The sequence below is a fragment of the Chlorocebus sabaeus genome, chromosome 18 (assembly GCF_047675955.1).
Source record: "Chlorocebus sabaeus isolate Y175 chromosome 18, mChlSab1.0.hap1, whole genome shotgun sequence".
Classification (NCBI taxonomy): Eukaryota; Metazoa; Chordata; class Mammalia; order Primates; family Cercopithecidae; genus Chlorocebus; species Chlorocebus sabaeus.
The window spans coordinates 59,617,773-59,638,714 of NC_132921.1; the positions used below are offsets into that span (position 1 = coordinate 59,617,773).

The 20,942-nt window shown below is 50.4% G+C and overlaps 1 protein-coding gene across 2 annotated transcripts in view; it reads right to left on the reverse strand.

Moving 5' to 3' along the window:
* Positions 1-4,731: 4,731 nt before the first annotated feature.
* Positions 4,732-20,942, reverse strand: part of CABLES1 (Cdk5 and Abl enzyme substrate 1) — a 123,394-nt gene continuing 107,183 nt past the window's right edge. For both annotated transcript variants that reach the window (XM_007974464.3, XM_007974463.3), the window contains 3 exons: positions 10,305-10,411; positions 9,431-9,638; positions 4,732-6,146 (listed from right to left, as the gene is read on the reverse strand). In XM_007974464.3, the coding sequence (XP_007972655.1) occupies positions 6,006-6,146; positions 9,431-9,638; positions 10,305-10,411 (456 nt within the window). In that variant the 3' untranslated portion in view covers positions 4,732-6,005. The remainder of the gene's footprint in view (positions 6,147-9,430; positions 9,639-10,304; positions 10,412-20,942) is intronic.

Consider the following 20,942-nt stretch of genomic DNA (forward strand, 5'->3'; position numbering starts at 1 on the left):
TGGCTTTGGCCCTCCACCATCTTAGCGGCTCTGTTTCGTTTTAAGTGTGAGGCAGGACAGGTGCTTGGGCTTCGGAATTACACAGAGCTGGGTTTGAATCTTGCCTTTTCACTTCATCATCGTGTGTCACTGGCCACCTTATGTGATGTTTCAGAGCCCCAGGTACCTCATCAATGAAACGGGGTCCAGGATACTAATTGGAGTTTGTTTAAGGGTTAAATGAGGACAGGTGCTTTAGGTGCCCCGCACGGGGCTGCCACATGATATCTGCTTGGTGGATATCGAGTCCTCTCCTCCCAAGCACCAGCCCCTTGTTGAAGACCGTGTCCAAGGCGTCATCTGCCTACCGCAGGTCACATCTCTGGTTTCTCACTAGCCTGTTCTGGTGCCCTGGTCAGGAGTCCCTGATTTCATTCCCACCCATCTTCTTGCCAAGCACCTAACTTGTCAGTTCTGGTTTCTTGGTCTTCAGTTTTGGGACCAAACAGTTGCTCCATCTTGGCCCACTTTGGAATCTGTGGACCAGGCTGACTCCTGAGCACTGATTTCCAACCCTGCTGCCTTGGCCTGGGCCATCCTCGGCCCACCTGGGGAATCTGTCTCTGCCCTGGAGCTTTCCTTTCAAGCTTCCACATTGAGGCTCCTCTGGAGAACAGCCTCACAGTATCTAGTGAGGGTGCCTTGCACCTGCCCCCAGCAGGCTCTGCCCGACATCAGGAAGCTCACAGAACCCGGTGGAAGACACATTTCATAAACGCTAGGTGGACCTCAATGAATGTCAGTCCAAGCAAACTGGAGGTCTGCCCATTTGTGACGTCCCCAAGGTCACAGCTCTACAGTCCCCAGCTACAGTAGAGAATTGTGCTCCAGTGCTATTGGGAGCCCTGACTTGCCACCATCCCAACCCTCTATCTGTGGGTCCTGGGAACCTGGAATCCAGGCCTCATCTGAGCAGTGACCTTAACCTGCGGCTGCTATGATGCACTGTAAGTTAGCTCTGTACTTGGGACCACTATGTTAGCTGTTGCTTAGTCCAGTTTACATCTTTTTGGCTTTGTGCATCCAAAAAAATTGTTAGATGAAGCAGCTAGGTAGACACATGTCAAAACAACCTCAGAAGCTGGCACTATTCTTTTTGGTATTAAAGAAAAAAATCCAGATTTTTCTCTGTACCTTTCTCTTTCTTAGACAGTTTTATGTCTTATGCTAATACGGAGGAATGGTGCCTCTCAGACTTTAACAGGCATACAAATCACCAGGGAGGAACGGTCAGACGTAGATTCTGCATCTTTTAAGAAGCCCGTAGGTGATGTGAATGCTGCCGATCCTTGGGCCGTGCTCTGAGTAGGAAGATGGTGGTGAGAGATGGCACGTGGAAGCCCCAGCTTATGGTACTTTGACATGTGCAACTGTCAACTTTACGATGGTGCGAAAGCATTCCGTAGAAATGTACTTTGAATTTTGATCCTTTCCCAGGCTAGCCATGTGCTGTATGATACCCCTTGGAGATGCTAGGCTGAATCATCTCACATAAAGCCTTTTGTAAGAAAGTGTTGATTACCTCATATAATGTATCGAATACTGTACAGAAGTGTTCTGAGTGTATTTGAGGCAGGAAAGGTTAAGCTGTGATGTTTAGTAGGTTAGATGTATTTTTTTTTTTTTCTGAGACAGGGTCTTGCTCCCTTCACCCAGGCTGGAGTGCAGTGGTGTGATCACAGTTCACTGCAGCCTTGGCCTCCTGGACTCTGGTGATTCTCCCACCTCAGCCTCCCAAGTAGCTGGGACTACGGGCGTGTACCACCATGCCCAGTTAATTTTTTGTATTTTTAGTAGAGACAGGGTTTTGCCATGTTGCCCAGGCTGGTCTCAAGCAATTCACCCACCTCGGCCTCCCAGAGTGCTGGGATTACAGGTGTGAGCCAATGTGCCCGCCCCAGCCCACCCTTAAAAAAAGAAATAGAGACATGGTCTTGTTCTGTTGCCCAGACTGGAATGCAGTGGCATGATCCTAGCTCACTGCAGCCTTGAACTCCTGGGATCAAGTGATCCTTCTGTCTTAGCCTCCTGAGTAGCTGGGAATACAGGTGTAAGCACCGCGCCGAGCCATATTAGGCGTATTGATGTTGTGTCGATGATGTGCCGTCTGAGGCAAGACGCATCTGTGTGAGGAAACACAGTACTCGCCGGCCATTTCTTTGTGTTTTTGCCAGTCTTAGGTTTGCAGCCTTTCTGGGCTATCTATCTTGAAGTCTAAAGGGCCCTTTACGGGGTGGGAAGATAGCACCCCTTCCCATCCTGGCCTGGGTCCCTGCAGCTGGGCTGTGTGCAGGGGGCAAGAGGACCTTTCCCCTTCACCTGCCATTTTTCTTCTTTTCCGGCTTTGAGTCTCAGCTCTGCCTTGCAGCTGCATGACTGGCGGCTGTTTATTGGCATCGGTGTTGGTGATGTGATTCCAGGTTTACACTCTTAAATTTACTCCCTGCTCTTGCTGGCCCTCAGCACTGTGCTTACCCAACTGTGCCAGTGGCCCCAGGGAGGCGACGTCAGGGCGCGCCCCCATCCCCAACCAAAAAAATCCCCCTCGATTTGAAAGATGTCTTTTGTTGCTGAACAGGTAACAAACCACCCGGCTCAAAGGCACTTCGTTCTTCAGCCTCCCCCCACCCCACCCACTCGAGCTTGCAGCGGGCAGGAAGGCTTCAGGCTCTCAGGAGTCGCAGGAGGCAGCCAGGGCTGGGGAGGGCAAGGGGCCGGCCGTTCAGCACTGAGCCGGAAACGTCTGAGCGAGAGATAAAGAACTCAGCAGCCAGAGTATTCAACAGTTTTATTTGCTGTTGGGGAATGAAGGGAACAGGAGGGAATGACACGGAGGGGAAGGAAGCTGCCGGCTCCCATCACTAAGGTAGGGCACGTGGTACAGTGATTTGTGTGAAGCGGCCGCCCCGAGCTGAGCCTGCGGCTGATGACCACAGAAACCCTGGAAGGGAAATCTGTGACCAGAACAACAAAATGCCAAGGAAAACAAAACGCATTTGCATTTGGTATGAATTTCCTGTTTAAATAGGTTTTATCAGCGGGAAGAAAGGAAAAGTGGTGACTTCTAAGTGTCATTGGACTGGCCTGGGCTCGGCCCCTGGCGGGGTATGGCGGGGGCTGGGCCACACGCCCTGCTGCCCGTTTCCTCCCGGGGGCAGCTGCAGCAGCCTCGCGGCTTGTCCGCTTCCTATCCCTTACCTAACAAGGCTCACTAGCGTCCCCTTCCTATCCCTTACCTAACAGTCAGGGCTCACTAGCGTCCGCTTCCTATCCCTTACCTAACAGTCAGGGCTCACTAGCGTCCGCTTCCTATCCCTTACCCAACAGTCAGGGCTCACTAGCGGAGTCCGGACCCTCCAGGCTGGCTCTGCGGAAACGGAATCGGGCAGAACCGGCTGGTATTATCCCAAGGAGTGTGGCTGGGCAGAGCTTCCCCACAGATTGAGTGTGGGGAGGACTCGAGAGGCCTCAGGGCAGTTCTGAGAGGGGGCAGGGCTTACAAGAGGCTGAAGTTGCTCTCTGTGGTGGAGGTCAAAGGGTAAAACCTCAGAGCGAGTCTGCTGCCTGGCCTTCTTGCTTCACAGGCTCAGGCTTCCTCCTCGCCGAAGCCCAAGGGTGCGACGTGTCTGGAATGTTCTGTTTCACAGGAGTGCCTCTGGCAGTGACCTGCGTCTCTCACCCTCCTCATCTTCCTTTGCCTCTGAAAAGCTCATGTCATGGTTGTGCAAAAGGAGCCCTCCTGATAAAATACCTTCTCAGCCCGACTCCTCTCAAATGAATTAAAACCAACAAAACTGCCCATTCCACAAATCCACAGGCAAGGAGAGTTGAAAATGAAAATGCATCTTTAAAGAATAATGGACCACTAACTTCATGGGCTCACCTCATAAATCTAAAAACCAAACACATCACCCCAAATCCAAGTAAATTGGCTTGATTTTATCACAACAGCAAAGGATTCAGGCTTCTCTCCCCACGTCTGGGCTGGTGGCCTGTGTCATCCCTAGGACGTCCCTCCCCCCGCCCCATCCCCCGAAGCTTGGCAGGAAACTCGGGGCAGATGGGCAGTGGGGAGCTCTCTGGGCCATTTCCAGATACCCAGGCCATTTCTCAGAAAGGCTCTCCCCCTGCAGGCACTGAGGGAGGTGGATGGCTCATCAGAGGCAAGGTGACAGACCCCATGTGAGGAAGGCCAAGGGCATTTTGTAGTTCAGGCGATGGAGGCACCTTGAATATTTTCTCAATTTGCTTATAAACAGCAAGTGCTCTTAAGTATCAGTTGATCTAGTTTTCGATCAGCTAAAGAGACCACAGTAATCATATCCTCTCCCTCCTCCCTCTCCCCACCACCCAAATCACTGTCTTACAACAGTGATTCTGGCCAAGGAAATTTGTTAGCAAAATATTTAGGACTAAACTCAGTGTAATCTAAGATTCTGAAGAAGCCAAGTATTCTGTTTTGGCCCTCACCAGCTGCTGCTTGAATTTCCCCATCCTCCAAGACTGTCAAGAATCTGACAGCTCTGCTAACGGAAGCTGCAGACCCTCGGTTCGGTTCCATCGCCCTTTCTCTGGGCTGGTGTGTGAAGCTCCGAATCTGTGACCTCACTAGAATCAGTGTGCGCAAGGGCATCAGCAATGCAGGGCAAAGGTGACTGGTGAGACACACGCCCACACAAACGCATACAGGTATACAAAAAGCAACAAGAGTTTAATTCTCTTTTTACATGGCCACAGGCTCTCTTCAGTCAGGGGAACTTCGGCTGGTGCCTCTCTCTTGCAGCTGTGAGGCGACAGTGTGGTGACACGCCTCATGCAGACTGTCCCGGTAAACCAGGACAACTCACCATTAAAATCTTGCATGAACAGCCCTGGGCACGTGGGAATGGTAAGAGCCACCGTCTCCTTAGTCAGCTTAACCACAGCTCCAAACGCAGTTTGTCCCAGCTGGCAAACGCCTCAAACACCAATCATGCGTCGTGTTCCTATTCTGGGTTTTTATAAAACACTTTTATATAGAGATATAGATAGCACAGTAAATGTGCTTATGATGCACTCTAACATAGAGGACAGGAATACACACTGTGGGGCGCCGCCCCAGCCGTCTCCACAGTGGAGAAAGTGCGAGGGTTAAACACGCGTGGTGTGGTGGCAGACGGCAGGAAGTTAGAGCGCCACGCTCCAAGCCCTTCCACGCGACTGACTCATCCAACACTCAGAACTCGCCGCCTTTACCCCCTTGGTGGGTAGGAGCAGTAACAAAACAATGTCATTTTTCTAAGGGTGGAGGATGTCAAACTGTCTGGTACCGAGAGAGCAATTCTTATCCAGAAATCATCTAGAAATAATTGCTGAAGGTCAGCCTGGCCCGTGGCCCCAGGCTGAAGGCTGCTCTGTAAAGGGTGGGACTGGCTCTGGGGGTCTAGGGCTGATGTAGCATCTCTCAGACACTTGTACACTCACACACCCACATGCCCCAGGGCGAAGTGCACTTCCAATGGCTGATACAAAAATAGATTGGCACACCCTTTGACACAATCAGGTTATCTTCTAAAAGTTTTCCCCCAACTTCTGCAGACTCTCTTCCCCCATATGCTCAAGCCCTTCACGCTCCAAGTTGGAACAGATCTGGAGAAGGCCCTGGACCACGCTTGCAAAGTTTGTGAATGCTGGGGAGAAAGACCGGGCTGGGGCAGCTGGCGATTCTCGCTAGTGGACAGAGGACAGGGCCTCTCTGTTCTCAGCACGCACCTCCTCTTCCCTTGTTTGAGGAGTCCATAGCTCATGGCTCCTCTTGGCTACACACCCAAGACTCCTTGGAAAGTTCCTAGTACTGCTTCTCCTCAAACCATGTCGAGAGGAAGAGAAGTCTGGTATTTTGAGTTCTATTTTTTTTCATTTCCAGTAGTAAGTGCTGCTCCACCAAGCTGAGAAGAAATGGTCCTTGGCTCTCCTCGGAGCCGGTGCTAGGAGCTCTGGACCAGGCGTCTGTAGTGGGGCATGACTTCGTGCTCTGGCAAGTGGAGGGCGAATTCCAAGGCCACTAACACTGGGAATTCAAAGGCAATCAGTTCTCGCCTGTTCAGCCGGAACTTCTCTTCCAGTTTCTGCAACAAAATGAAAGAAAATCAAAAGCATGTTCGTTTTGAAATGAAAATCCTAGTCTTTCTGCAACTGCAGCTTCTCTATCCACCAGCCAGGGAGTGCTTAGGAGAAATCCGCTTTGGGCAAAGCTCTGTGGAGGAAGAAAGGGAGGCATGGGCTGTGCTTCCTGCCTTCAGTCCTGGTTGTGAAGGAACCACACCTTTCCCGGGGCGGCCCGGAACCACACATACATCTTATGACATCATTTAATCCTCTCAGTAATATGACATGGTTCATGCTCTGTATCTCTATTTCACAGATGAGAAAAGAGGCTCCAAGAAGTCAGAGAGCTTAGCCAGGGTCACATGGGCAGCAAATTACAGCACTAAGATTCCATTCTAACTGGGACTCAAACTCTACCTGTGACAACTAAGTGATTCAGGTTTAAAGACTGAAAATAAAGCAAACCGGTAGTGGTTCATGCCTGTCATCCCAGCACCTTGGGAGGCCAAGGTGGGTGGATCACCGGTGGTGGGAGGTCAGGAGTTTGAGACCAGCCTGGCCAACATGGTGAAACCCGGTCTCTACTAAAAATGACAAAAATTAGCCGGGCATGATGGTGGGCGCCTATGATCCCAGCTCCTCCGGAGGCTGAGGCAGGAGACTCACTTGAACCCGGGAGGTGAAGGTTGCAGTGAGTCAAGATCATGCCAGTGAACTCCAGCCTGGGCAACAAAGCAAGATGCTGTTTCAAAAAATAAATAAAATAAAATAATAAAATAAAGCAAACCACCCACGACAATAAAAACCATGTGGTAAGTTCAGAAGGGAGTGCACCGATTCTATGTCGTTCAGTCCATTCCTCTTACACACAAGGATCTACCTCCTCGGGAAGTCCCCACTTTCACAGTGCCACTGAGCCTGGTGGCATCTTGCGTGTCCACCCAACTGCAGGGGCTGCTGGAGCTGGAAAAGGAGGAGAACCACCAAGGTGGGGATGAGCAGGGAGGGCCTCTGTTTGCTCAGGCACATTCTGCCTTGGCATAAACCCAGCTTTGTCTTAATAAAGCAAATCCCACGCACAGAGCAGATGTTGATTGCTTTCAGATCGTAACTGGGATGAGATTTGGAGTTAGGTTTCTTGCTACTGTAAGTGGCTGGTCAAAGCATTCCTGTTATATTCTGCATCAATAGTGAGGAAGGCCTCACCCCATGTAAGGAAGGCCGAGGGTATTGTGTAGTTCAGGCAATGGAGGCACTGTGAATAAGGTAAAGTCGTCAGCTTCTGCTGCGTGGTGTATTTATAATTAAATACACCACAAGTATGATTAAATGTGCATATTATTTATAATTTTATAAATATTTGTTACATCTAAAGATTCATTAGTTCTTGGCCAGACAAGATTATAATGACTCATGTCTATAATCCCAGTACTTTGGGAGGTTGAGGTGAAAGGGTAGCTTGAGGCCAGGAGTTCGCGACTAGCCTGGGCAATACAGCGAGACCTGGTCTCTATAAAAAATAAAAAAATTAGCCAGGTGCCGTGGTGCATGCCTGTAGTTCCAGCTACTTGGGAGGCCGAGGTGGGAGGACTGCTTGAGTCTGGGAGGTGGAGGCTGCAGTGAGCTATGATTGTGCCACTGCACTCCAGCCTGGGTGACAGAGTGAGACCCTGTCTCAAAAAACAAACAAACAGAAATCATTAGTTCAGCAGGTATCAATACTATCTAAGCCTACTGATTCTCAGCTGAGTTGGTGTCCAATGTCACTTCTGGGTTCCTGTATTTACTGTATAAGCTAGATGATTTTGTACCATTTCTTAAAATCTGTAAAGCATTGACCTAAAATATACTCTTTTCAATTGGGGAGTACCTACCTTAGTGCCCTTTTGCCTTCGCCACTGAAGACAGCTAGACAGTGAGACATATGGGGTATTGACTAAACCGCGTCTTTTATTTTCTGTATTCTGATGCTTCGACATCTGAGGCCTTGCTGACTCCGGAGGGACTGCCCTTCCCAGGGCTAGCCAAATCCTCCACAGTGACCCCTTTTGCTTTTCAAATGCAAGCCAACCAATCCAGAGGCCACGTTCCCACCACCTCCTCCATGGGCCTCACACTCCGGGCCACTATCCACCTGCCCTTACTACCCCAGAGCCAGACACCAGACGATTAGGGACAGACGCTAAGCCCCAGAGCCCATCAAAACTATTCAAACTAGCTAATCCCAGACCCACGGACCCTGCCCTACCTATTCCTTTCTGTGCAAACCACAGTCAAGACTCCCTCTGCCGCCTGGCCAATCCCAGGGCTTCCATGCACAGCTCCCACAGCATGGCATGCCCCTTGTCACGGGCTGAATGCTTGTGTCCCCCCAAATTCCTATGTGGATGCCCTAATCCTTCACGTGATGGTATCAGGAGGTGGGGCCTCTGGGAGTGGTTAGGTCTAGACGAGCTCCTGGCCATGGAGTGAAGGGATTCAGAGCCTTAGGAGAAAAAACCAGAGGGCTTGTTTTTGTCTCTCTCTGCAGTTAAGGATAGGCAAGCGAGCAAGGGGAGGAACCTCACCAGAACCAAAGCAACTGGTCCTTTGACCCTGGACTTCCCAGTCTGCAAAACTATGAGAAATAAATTTGTCATTTCAGCCATCCAGCCTATGCTATTTTGTTACGGCAGCATCAGCCAAGATACTCCTTCTCTTAGGAACTGTCACACACTATCTTCTCAATGGATCTGTCTTCTGATCAGTTGGCTTTACTGTACCTCAAATTTTCTATTAATACATTGAATTCTAAAATAGGCATTCATGTAGCCATCCAAAGAGATCGATGTTTCCTTGCTTTGGTAGGGCTCTCCTTTAAAAGAAAAGAGGTACCAGCCTGTCAAACTCTCGCCTTTCCCCAGAGAGGAGCCAGCCACGGAATTAGGCAGCCAAAGTCTTACTGAAGCAACCTGTTTGACATTAGATGCTCTGTGGGTCACACTGCCTGAGGGAATCCCTCGCAGGTGCAGTGGCTTCTATGGCTACGGGAATGACTGCATCTCTCATGGTGTCTGAGAATGGATTTTGAGGGCCAGACCCAATGTTCAATGCTGAGGAGCTTTGGTCTTGTCCAAGTAGATCATCCCTATGTTCTAAGATAGCCTGACTATTCCCACTACGGGAAAGACCTCACAGCCTTCACCTCACTTGCTCACTAAGGATCAGAATCCTTCCAGGCGGGGTCACTGACCGAGTCCTTCTGAGAGAGGAACCCCGAACTGGAGCAAGTGCTCCTCCAGCCACCAGGACAAAGGCCACTTACATCAATTAAATGCTTGACTTCGTGTTTTTTGAGGTCACTTCCAATTTTGGCTGCTAACAGCACACATGCCCCAGCACACAGCTTCCGGTTCTGTTTGTTGAGCTTCCCCTTGAGGGCGAGCTTTTCGAAGTAGACAAAGGCCATGGCCACTGTGGGCTCCTCGAGGCCACAGTCCTCCTGCGCCAGCTTCCGCATCTCTCGTTTCAAACTGGAGAAAGACAGGCAGGAGGGAACAGTCTTGTGAAAACTTCAGAGTTTCTGGGGACCCCAAAGGAAAAGACTCCCCCATCTTGAAAGCTTTTCTCTTTCTCTTTCCCAGAGGGTGGCCTGGACTGGGATTAAGTCCCTGGGAGTGTGAGGGTTGCATTATGCGTGGAGAGCAGACTTACGGAGCTGGGCTTTGGACTTTTCTCTGTTGGTCAGGTCGTATAGAACATGTTTACTTTTTTTTCTTTTTTTTGAGATGGAGTCTCACTGTGTTGTCCAGGCTGGAGTGCAGTGGCACGACCTCGGCTCACTGCAACTTCCACCCTCCTGGGTTCAAGCAGTTCTCCTGCCTCAGCCCGAGTAGCTGGGATTACAGGCGTGCACCACCACGCCTGGTTAATTTTTAAATTTTTAGTAGAGACGGGGTTTCACCATGTTGGCCAGGTTGGTCTCAAACTCCTGACCTCAGGTGATCTGCCCACTTCAGCCTCCCAAAGTGCTGGGATTATAGGCGTGAGCCACCGCGCCCAGCTGTCCTTTCTGCTGAACGTGACAATGACTCAATCACTGGAACCACAGGAAGGACCACTGGACAGGTGACAAGCTTACTGTGTGTGGTAAGAGGGGTTTGGAGGGAAAGGTCGCAGGTAAGCCCAGCCTCCCGTACCTCCTAATTTTGCTGAGCGTCAGCTTAATGTGAGGAAACTTCTCCTTGAAGGTCTCGTTCATGTCCTTCTTGAGATCCGAGGGCTTCACGTAGTCAATCACCGTTGTCTGTAACAGACAGGGGAACACGGATCACTCCTTAAAACAAGGGTTGTATGTAATAATCATGCGTCACCTACCACCAACTTACAACTCCCAAGGCCATGAGCCATGGGAAAACTTGGATTGGAGCTGTGACAAGGGCTCGGCGGAATCCAGGAGCCTGAAGCGGACCGTGTCTTTCTGGAGGTGAACAGAAAACAAGTCACCACTGTTAGGATGAGGTGACACTTAGGAAAGCCGGCCTGTGGACCATCAGAAGTCAGTGCCTGAGAGGGAGGGGTCCCTCTGTCAGTTCCCAGGTGTCAGCCTGTTCACACGGTACAGGGTTTCAGCGCGTGGGGCTTGCATGTACGCAGACCTGGTGTTCAATCCCTACTTGACCATTCACTAGTCCGACAGCTTTGGGAGACTTAAAATCACCCCAAATCTCAAGTCCCATTTCTGTAAACAAAAAGCAGTACAGTGCCTACTTCACACAGCTTTCTGAGAACTGTACGAGAAGTGCCGTGCACAGCGCCTGGCCTACAGCAAATGCTCTATAAATATTAGCTATTGTTTAGCTTTTTAAATGGTAGTAAAACACACATCACATACAATTTACCATCGTCACCATTTTCAGGTGTACCATTCAGTGGCATTAAGAACACTCACATCATTGTGCAGCCCTCACCACCTTGGATCCTTGGAGTCCTTTCGGAATACCCTGGTCTTCCTCGCTCCTCTGTACCCTGCACTGTGAACTCAGAATTCAACAGTTTTTTTCTGGGTTTTTCCCAGTTCATCTCATCCCTCCTCAAGAGTACACTTGCCAAGGCTGGGTCTTTTTCGGCTGACTACATGCCACAATCTTTATTTTTTTTTGAGACGGAGTCATGCTGTGTCGCCCAAGTAGTACAGTGGTGCAATCTCGGCTCACTGCAACCTCCGCCTCTTGGGTTCAAGCGATTCTCCTGCCTCAGCCTCCTGAGTAGCTGGAACTACAGGCACGTGCCACTACAGCCGGCTAATTTTTGTATTTTTAGTAGATGGGGTTTCGCCATGTTGGCCGGAATCCTCTTGAACTCCTGACTTCAGGTGATCCACCTGCCTCTGCCTCCCAAAGTGCTGGGATAAGAGGCATGAGCCACTGTGCCTGGCCTACATTCTATAATCTTAATCATCCAAAGCTCAGGAAAGAAGAAACGACAGATTTTGATGTGAAGGTTGATTCCCTGGATGACTCACACCTGCAAAGCCCATCAAAGGTTTCCTTAACAGCTCTAATGGAAGTTGGTGGCTTTCTCTGGACACCTCCATTTATAGGACACAGGATTTTAGCGCAGACATGTGGAATGCCTTTGGTGTCAGTAGGAAGGAGCAGGCAAGCAGCCAGCACATCCCAGTTCAAGTGATCTTGATGGTCCTCTCTTTGCTCCTCCGGTGAATAAAGGCAAAGCACAGCAATATTAACTCCAACAATTCCACCAGACCTGTTCAGAACCACAGTATTTGGACACTGCTCTCAATGCCAAGGTCCAGCAGAGTGGGCCCCTGTGGCAGCCCTCCAGGACAGGTTTATGTCCCTTCTGCTTTTAAGAATGGTCTCCTCTGGGTTGAAGGGGATTAAGATTTCATTTTGGAAAAAGGCAGTAGAATGGGGGCCACATGTAACATGCTCGCCTCAAGCTGGGAGGGCCCATCAGCCAACCCTCCTGTTTCTCAAGTAATCAGCACCTTCCACCAGCTTCTCAACCCCTCACCCCCCATCCAGCCACCCTGAACTCCCAGAGACAGGCCGCTCCTCCTCTTCCTCTGCAATGATGTGAGCAGGCTCAAGTCAAGTCATCTGCCTTTGTTGGGGGCCTGGAGCCCTGTGAGCACCAGCAAGGACATCCTGCTGCTTAACCATCATGCGGATTTTCAGGCTGGGTTCTGTTGAAGTGCCTGTGGGAGGGGGACTGGATCTCTCCTCGCGGCAACCACAGCAAGTCTGCTTTGCTCCGTCTTATTTGTAGATACACAACACTTCCCTTGCAAGAGAGATCTCACTGCTTAAATGTGCAAATATGCAAATGTGTCCCACCTCTGTTCCCAAGAGAGACTCAGAAAAGTGAAAAGGCTCGCCCCAGACCTGAGTGAGCCGCAGGCAGGGCCGGCGCTGGGACCCCGGTCTCCCAGAGCAGCTGCTTCCAGCTCGCGCCCCGTGCACTGCCTTCCTACTTTTCTCTCCTTGATGGTACCGAATAAGCAGCACAGAGTAGCTCCCTACCCAAGGGCTCTCACCAGGATGTCTGAGAAGATAGCTGGCAGTGGGAAGGGCTGGCGGGTGGTGGGGCAGGTCCACCTTCAGCAAGTCAGGCAATAGGGAGAAAGTCACTCAACCTCCGAGCCTTACCCTTATCTTCTCCAAAACGAGATGAGAAAACCTCACGAGGCTGCTTCCCAGGTTTATCTTCAAGATCAAAGAGAACAAAATGTATGTAAAAGACGCTGGCAAATCTCATCAGAACCACAAAGCGGAGACAGCAGCAAGTCTGGGCTCTGCTCCAGCCCCACTGAGTCAGTCTCTGAGGGCAGGGCCTCACATCTGCACCATGACAAGTTTTCCAGCTGATTTCTATGCGCCAAAGACCTGGGACTTACAAATCAGACTCTTGTCTGGCTATCGCCCACTCCCAGTTCAGTTTGAGATGCCACTTCTGCAGGTTTCTCCTCCTAAATCCCCGGGGCTGAGGCTGCTCCCCCCAGACTCACCTTTCTACTCTATGATCTGAACATCCAGCCTCCTCTTGGGACGCCCTGCTGTGCTACGGAGGCTGGAAAGCTAACGGTTATACTTCCCTGACTCCTTTGCAGCTAGGATTCCAAAAACAATTCTGGCTCCTCCTACTGGATGCTCTGGTACATGAAGGTAGGGCTCGAGCAAGGGCTGTGCTTCTGTTGTTTATGCTGCCAAGAGGCCCAGGGCAGGAATCCTCAAGTCCTGTCACTATGCTTCTGGGTTCTCATTTGGCAGGTGTGGACCACAGCAGGGCAGCATGGATCTGGAGCCAGCAGCCAGTGCCATTTCCCCAAGTCCAAAGCCAGAGTCCTGGCTCCAGGCAGCAGCAGCCTCCTGCGTGGCACAGTTCTGAAGTGCGGCTTGGGGATCATTCCTGAAATGTCAACTTAGGTTATTCTGTCAGCCTCCTCAATGATTCTAGTAAGTAAGGTGTTTATTAGATACCTTTCTTCTTCTTTTTTTTGAGACGGAGTTTCACTCTCATTGCCCAAGCTGGAGTGCAATGGTGTGATCTCGGATCACTGCAAACCCTGCCTTTGGGTTCAAGTGATTCTCCTGCTTCAGCCTCCCAAGTAGCTAGGATTACAGGCATGTGCCACCACACCCAGCTATATTTTTAGTAGAGATGCGGTTTCACCATGTTGGTCATGCTGGTCTCGAACTCCTGGCCTCAGGTGACCCACCCACCTTGGCCTCCCAAAGTGCTGGGATTATAGGCATGAGCCACTGTGCCCAGCCTTTTTGTTAAAAAAAAAAAAAGGAAAAAAAAAAGACACAGGGTCTTGCTATGTCTTTTTAGGTGGGACTCTAAATCCTGGGCCAAGTGATCCTCCTGCCTCTGCCTCCTGAGTGGTCCAGGCTGCAGACCTGTGTCCCTGCGCCAGCTCCTCTTCCTTCTTAAACTCACTAGAGTGGATGCTGCACTTCAGAACTGAACCACACCTGGTGCACACGCTGTATGTTGCTGATGGCATTTACCACTACTGAAACTGAACCTGGCTCGGGGAAGGGGGAACAGAGGAAGAGCTTCTGATCCCCATAAAGGCAAAGATGATATCCAGTCCCTGAAGCTCTGAGTCCTGCCCCCAGCCCTGAGCCACACTTCCTGACCCCTCCCTGCTTTAGAGGACCCGTTGAGAGCCAACAGCTCAGCTCAGCCTGTGGCTCTCGAGGGGGCAAGGGCGGGAGAGAGCGCCAGGCCCACTCTGGTCTGGGCCTTGCAGGAGAGACTCTGTCTTTTTCACAAGCAGCCTTGTCCTAGCTCTTGGGGTCCAGATCTGGGGACTCTGTTTCCTGACAGAGAGGTAGAGAAAAATCCAAGCTAGGCCCTGGCAGGGGGTGTGCAGGGAAGTCCTGTGAGCAGACGCTGTGAGACCCTTGGCCCAGTAAGCCCAGTGCTTGGCCCCGCATAAGTGGGGCATATGTGGAAGTGCCAGGAGGACAAGGCTCTCTAGTCATCTTCTAGGTGACAGACTCTTCAGCGTCCCGGCCTTCTGTCCCGGCCTCCTGTCTGCTGCGCTCTCTTCAGTCTTGCTTTTGTCCCTGCTTCTCTAAGCTGCGGCTCAGTGGGGAAGAACACAGGCTCAAGAGCCAGAGCCCTGGGTTCAAACTCCAGCTCTGCCACGTGGTGCCCAGCGGCCCAGTGCACACTGGTTAGGAGCTCCGTGCCTCCGTCTGCTCCCCTGGCTTCTCCAGCACCCACTTGATGTTGACAGCAGCAGGCGTCTGATCTGTGGGACCGTTCCGTGTCCTGCTCCCGCTCAGCTGCACAAGATACACAACTGCCACAGTGGACGAGGCAACCCCCAACGCGGCACTGGCTGCCAGAGCCCGGCTCAGAGGGTTCTGCACACACGCTGCATCTTCAGGCCACAGCTCTGCACCGGCCCCACACTGTCCGGAGTGTGGAAACTGGACGGATCACTCTGAGCCCAGGGCCACCCCCCTTCCAGGCAGGTTCCAGAGGGGATGACAGTCCTCGATGTCCTCTCAGCTGCAGGTCCCTCTGAGAAACACTCTGTGGGGTACAGGAGGTCATGATTCCCCGGCACATCCCATCTTGAGGGAGCCTGATGGTGGCCCTTAGAGGCCGGGCCTCCCAACCATGCCGAGAGATAGCATCCTCTCTTCAGTGCTGGGGGCGAGCTGGAGAGGCGGTACTAGGAGACTGAGCCGCAGAAGTGGGATTACCACAGCCCCCCAGCCACTCGTTCTTTCTGGTGTGGGACTGAAGAAATGAAAAGTGAGGCCAATGCTTTATTCAGGATCGAACTGTACGAATTATAAAAACTTGCAAGCTGGGTGTGGTGGCTCTCACCTGTAATCCCAGCACTTTAGGAGGCCGAGGCAGGTGGATCTCTTGAGGTCAGGAGTTCAAGACCAGCCTGGCCAACATGGCAAAACCCTGTCTCTACTAAAAATACAAAAATTAGCTGGGTATGGTGGTGCATGCCTGTAGTCTCAGCTACTTGGGAGGCTGACGCAGGAGACTCACTTGAACCTGGGAGATGAAGGTTGAAGTGAGCCAAGATGGTGCCACTGCTCTCCAGCCTGGGTGACAAGAGTGAGACTCTGTCTCAAAAAAGTAAAATAAAAAACCTTGTAATGCCTGGGTTTTGCCAGTGCACGCTACTGTAAATCAGAAAGTGCCAATTAAATAGGCAGCAACTCCTTCTTGGCCTGGGACAGTCTGAGTGACAACTGTTTTTTGTTTTGTTTTTTGTTTTTTTTTTTGAGACAGAGTCTCACTCTGTCACCGAGGTTGGAATGCAGTGGTGCGATCTTGGCTCACTGCAACCTCTGCCTCCAGGTTCAAGAGATTCTCCTGGCTCAGTCTTCCAAGTAGCTCGGACTACAGGTGTGCACCACCACACCAGCTCATTTGTGTATTTTTAGTAGGGATGGGGTTTCACTACGTTGGCCAGGATGGTCTCCATCTCCTGACCTTTTGATCCTCCCTCCTCAGCCTCCCAAAGTGCTAGGATTACAGGTATGAGCCACCACGCCCGGCCGTGACTACTGTTTTCAATGCCACCTAATTCCAGGCCATGGGATTCACCAGATGAAGGGCTCCTTGTGGCCTGCGGCAGGCCCAGGCTGTGTGATGGAGAGGGGTTCCACCGTGCAGCAGGCAGTTGTGTTTTTGCAAGGGTGCTCATTCCGTTCATGGAGTGACAGGTCACTTGAATGCACTGTGGAGCACTTGAATGCCTGACTGCAGGGAAGCTATGTGCACAGCTGTGTACAGGGAAAGGGGAAGGTCAGATGGAAGGGACTGTCCACAACACAGATGTCCAGAGACGCAGTTCACAAGGAGGCCCTGCCTGGTCTGCCCTGCTGGAGACAGTCTGGAAGGTCTAGAGTGGGAGTGGACAAATTCTTTCTGAGATAACAGGAAGAGAGAACACTACAACTTAGTTATCTAGATGAAAAGTCTCCCATATCGACTGCAGAAACACTGATACATCTTTTGCTTTTGAGACAGGATCGGTGACCGTTGCCCAGGAGGGAGTACAGTGGTACTCACTACAACTTCCGCCTCCCAGGTTCAAGCAATTCTTGTGCCTCAGTCTCCCAAGTAGCTGGGACTACAGGTGCACGCCACCACACCTGGCTATTGTTTTTGTATTTTTTGGTAGAGATGGGATTTCGCCATGTTGGCCAGCCAGGCTGGTCTCGAACTCCTGACCTCAAGTGATCCGCCCACCTCAGCATCCCAAAGTGCTGGGGTTACAGGCATGAGGCACCACGCCTAGCCCATCCTTTGCTTTGTATAAAAACAAAGTCTAGATTTGTCATGAGAAGAGCGAAGGGGCCTCCATGGAACTGAACTTGGGCCCCATCCCAGCCCACTGTAGCAATGCTGTGAAGTGAAGCCCCCTCAGGTGGGCGGGGGTATAACGGGGAGGATGGGAGGTACACACGCCCCAACAACAATCCTAGAAAACAGTGAGGGCCTCAGAGCAGATAGGTGGCTGGTCTGATTCCAAGCGAAACAACAGAAAAGGTACTTCCACTCCAGGGCCTGATAAAGTTCCAGTCTCTATTTCCTAGTCTCCTGTCTTCCAAGTCTCCCCAGGAACTCTTATGAGCAGTTCTAAGCAGATATGAGCTTGCCATACACTCTGCTACTGTTCTCCTCTGACCTACTGCCAGCCCTAGTGCTGCCTGCACCCCAGGAGCCAGCAGCAAGACCTGGGGCAGGTATGCAGCCGCTGCAAGCCTTGGTTCCACGCCATGCCTGTGAAAGGAAGGAGGGATACAAGGCAATGATCCACACAGCTCCTTCCTGGGTCAATAGCCACTGCGGAATTAGGCTCTTCTGCTTTGGCCACACTTGTACACGGGCGTTCAGGCTCAGTTGGGCACTGGAAAGCAGATGTTCTGTGCTTGTTAAGGCAATTAAGCAGCACAGCGGCCCTCGACTAAATCTATCTAACCACCAACAGATGGGCATTTCAGCTGTTCTAGGCATTTAATCCTTTTCCTAAGAGGACAGTAAATCACAAGGAAACTATGGAAATAAACGGGTAGCCTACGCAGCCTGGGGCTGCATTTGTTGCTATTTCTACCCATCGAATTCAAAATACCGAATCCTGGATCGACTCTCCCTCCCACTGAAATGAAAGCGTTTGCACATGGAGAGGAACACAGGAAGAAAAGCTGCCTCTGCTTCAGGTTTACACGGCCATGGGGAGTCACTGGGTGGCAGAGTATGTGCAGTGTCAGATACTTGTCAACTATCTGGTGCTACAGGACTCCTGGAGTAGTGTCTCCATCCACTTGAGATGACACCAGGTGACTGGCCCTGAGTTCACCCACACCCACAGAGTATTTGGATGCACTTCTAAACGCACGCTGCTGAAACAGTGGCAGTACAGCATGAGCCCAACTGCGTGGAACGTCACGTTCAAAATCACAAGGTGACTGTCAAAAATCCGAGTCAAATACACAGAAAGAGAGCAGATGCTGCAATCTCCTGAGTGAAATGTCAAACTCATATTTTGTTTTGTATTGGTTTTTTTGTTTTGTTTTTTTGAGACGGTTTGTTGCTTGTTTTTTTGTATTAGTTTTTTTGTTTGTCTGAGATGGAGTCTTGTTCTTATCGCCCAGGCTGGGATGCGGTGGCACGATCTCAGCTCACTGCAGCCTCCGCCTCCCGGGTTCAAGAGATTCTCCTGCCTCAGCCTCCTGAGTAACTGGGATTACGGGCGCCTGCCACCACGCCTGGCTAATTTTTGTATTTTTTAGTAGAGATGGGGTTTTGCCACGTTGGCCAGGCTGGTCTCGAACTCCTGACCTCAGGTGATCCACCTGCCTTCGCCTCCCAGAGTGCTGGGATTACAGGCGTGAGCCACGGAGCCATGAGTTTTACAAGAAAAAAATGAATTGTAAAAGGTGTTGGAATTCTCATAGTGCTGTTCACAACAATAAAAAGACCAACCAACCAACGAACAAACAAAAACCCAAACCCACACCCAAAACAAGCTTCCCTTCTCCATACAGCACCATCAGCCATTTCAGGCACTTGATGTCACTTACACCTAAAGCTGGCAGGATGCCCCTCAGCTACTGCCCAGGCCTGCGCACCTGAGGGCGCCCTTCAAGCCTCAGGGAAGTGCCACAATAGGGAAGAGCCGAGCTACTGTGCTTCTAATGTGATGTGGCATTTTCTTAAAGAGGCCCCTCCCCAGAACTGAGGAAGCCTCAGGTACCTGGAAACCTGAGGCCTTGGAAAGGGTCTTGCATTAGCTTCCCAACAAATCCACCCTGCAGACAGGTAACAAGTGCCTAAATCATCCAGGGAACTTCTCATGGAAATATAGATATATATATTATATAAATTATAATAAACATATGACCATTATTAAATTATAATTTTTATATATTTATAAATATATACTTATCTCTATATCGGGGGATGGGCAGAATCTCATCACCTCATGGAAGGCTGAATTAGTCTTTCTTTCATTGAGTCAATTACTGCCCACTGCTCAGTATCTCATGCTGTACTGGAAAATTAAGTTCTAAGATACATTCCCCCAACACTGGGGAGATGCGGGGGTAGAGGGAGGGCTTTCTCTACGAGTACTTAGATTTTAATATTCGGTAAATAAAAAATAGACACTGTATCATGGAGATCAATCCAAGAGGTTTCTCTCGAGGTTCACATGCGTATGCGTATCATAAACAATGTTAGTCGGTTTTCTTTTTAATGTGAACATGGTACAAGAGGGATTTCTTAGAGAGGAAAAGAACCCAGAAATCCATTCAGGTAACTGAATTTTGTTGGCATTATCTCAGCTCTCCCACTTACTTTCTCCTCTTAATTGCTTTCCGCACCCATAAAGAGGGGGGAAAACACAAAAACCCAGTACCGACCTGGGCTGCCAGGTTCTAATCATACATAACCACTCTCTAGTGAAGCTTTAATTACAGGCCACGTGGTGCAGGGAGCTGGTACCATCTGCCCTCCCCCAAGACACGCCATCGCCCAGCAAGAGTCTGCATGTAGCCAGGCGGCTCAACATGCTCTCCTGTTCTGTGGCTACCTTCTAGAAACTTGAAGACCAAACCACCAGGCCAGCTGCAGTTTGTCTTGCACACCTGCCCCAGGAATTTTTTTTATTTTGGTTTTTGAGACAGTTTCGTTCTTGTCACCCAGGCTAGAGTGCAGTGGTATGATCTCAGCTCACTGCAACTTCTGCCTCCTGGGATCAACCGATTCTCCTGCCTCAGCCTCCTGAGTAGCCAGGATTACAGGCGCCCGCCACCACGCCTGGCAAATGTTTTTTGTACTTTTAGTAAAGATGGGGTTTCACCATGTTGGTCAGGCTGCTCTTGAACTCCTGATCTCAGGTGATCACCCACCTTGGCCCCACAAAGTGCAGGGATTACAGGTGTGAGCCACCACGCCCGGCGTGGAATTCTTTTTAAATTCAAAATCTCACCCTTGCCCTTCTACAGTAGATAATAGTGGGAGTGACTTGCATGGATCAAAGTTTAAAAATACAGATATGGGTGCAAGACTAATTTGAAAAGGGTGCCACTTGCACTCTAAATGACAGGCTTTACCTCTGGAAGCTTCCCACTCTAAGACATGTCCTGACTGCGGCAACGAGGGGCCTTTTTATATTACACTGAGGACACACACGCACAGAGATCAACATTCAGCTACATCATGGCTGGCTAACAGCACCTACACTAGGACTCAGAAATCCCACTCCTACGTATTTACCCCCAGGGAAATGAAAAAGTATTTCCACAGGAAGACATGCACAAGAACATTCATGGAAGCTGCATGAACAAATGTCGATCAACAGGAGAAGGGATAAACAAACTATACTACATCTTATACCACTCAGCTTTTTTATTTTTTTGAGACGTAGTTTCGCTTGTCACCCTGGCTGGAGTGAACAGTGCAATCTCGGCTCACTGCAACCTCCACCTCCCGGGTTTAAGCGATTCTCCTGCCTCAGCCTGCAGGGTAGCTGGGATTACAGGTGCCTGCCACCATGCCCAGCTAATTTTTGTATTTTTAGTAGAGACGGGGTTTCACCACGTTAGCCAGGCTGGTCTCAAACTCTTGACCTCAAGTGATCCACCCACCTCGGCCTCCCAAAGTGTTGGGATTTATAGGCGTGATCTATTGCACTCAGCAATTAAAAAAAAAAATCTACAGATACACATAACATGGGGAAATCTCACATGTTAAGTTGTATGAAAGAAGATGGACCCCAAAAAAGTATATGGCATGATCCTATTCACATGAAGTTT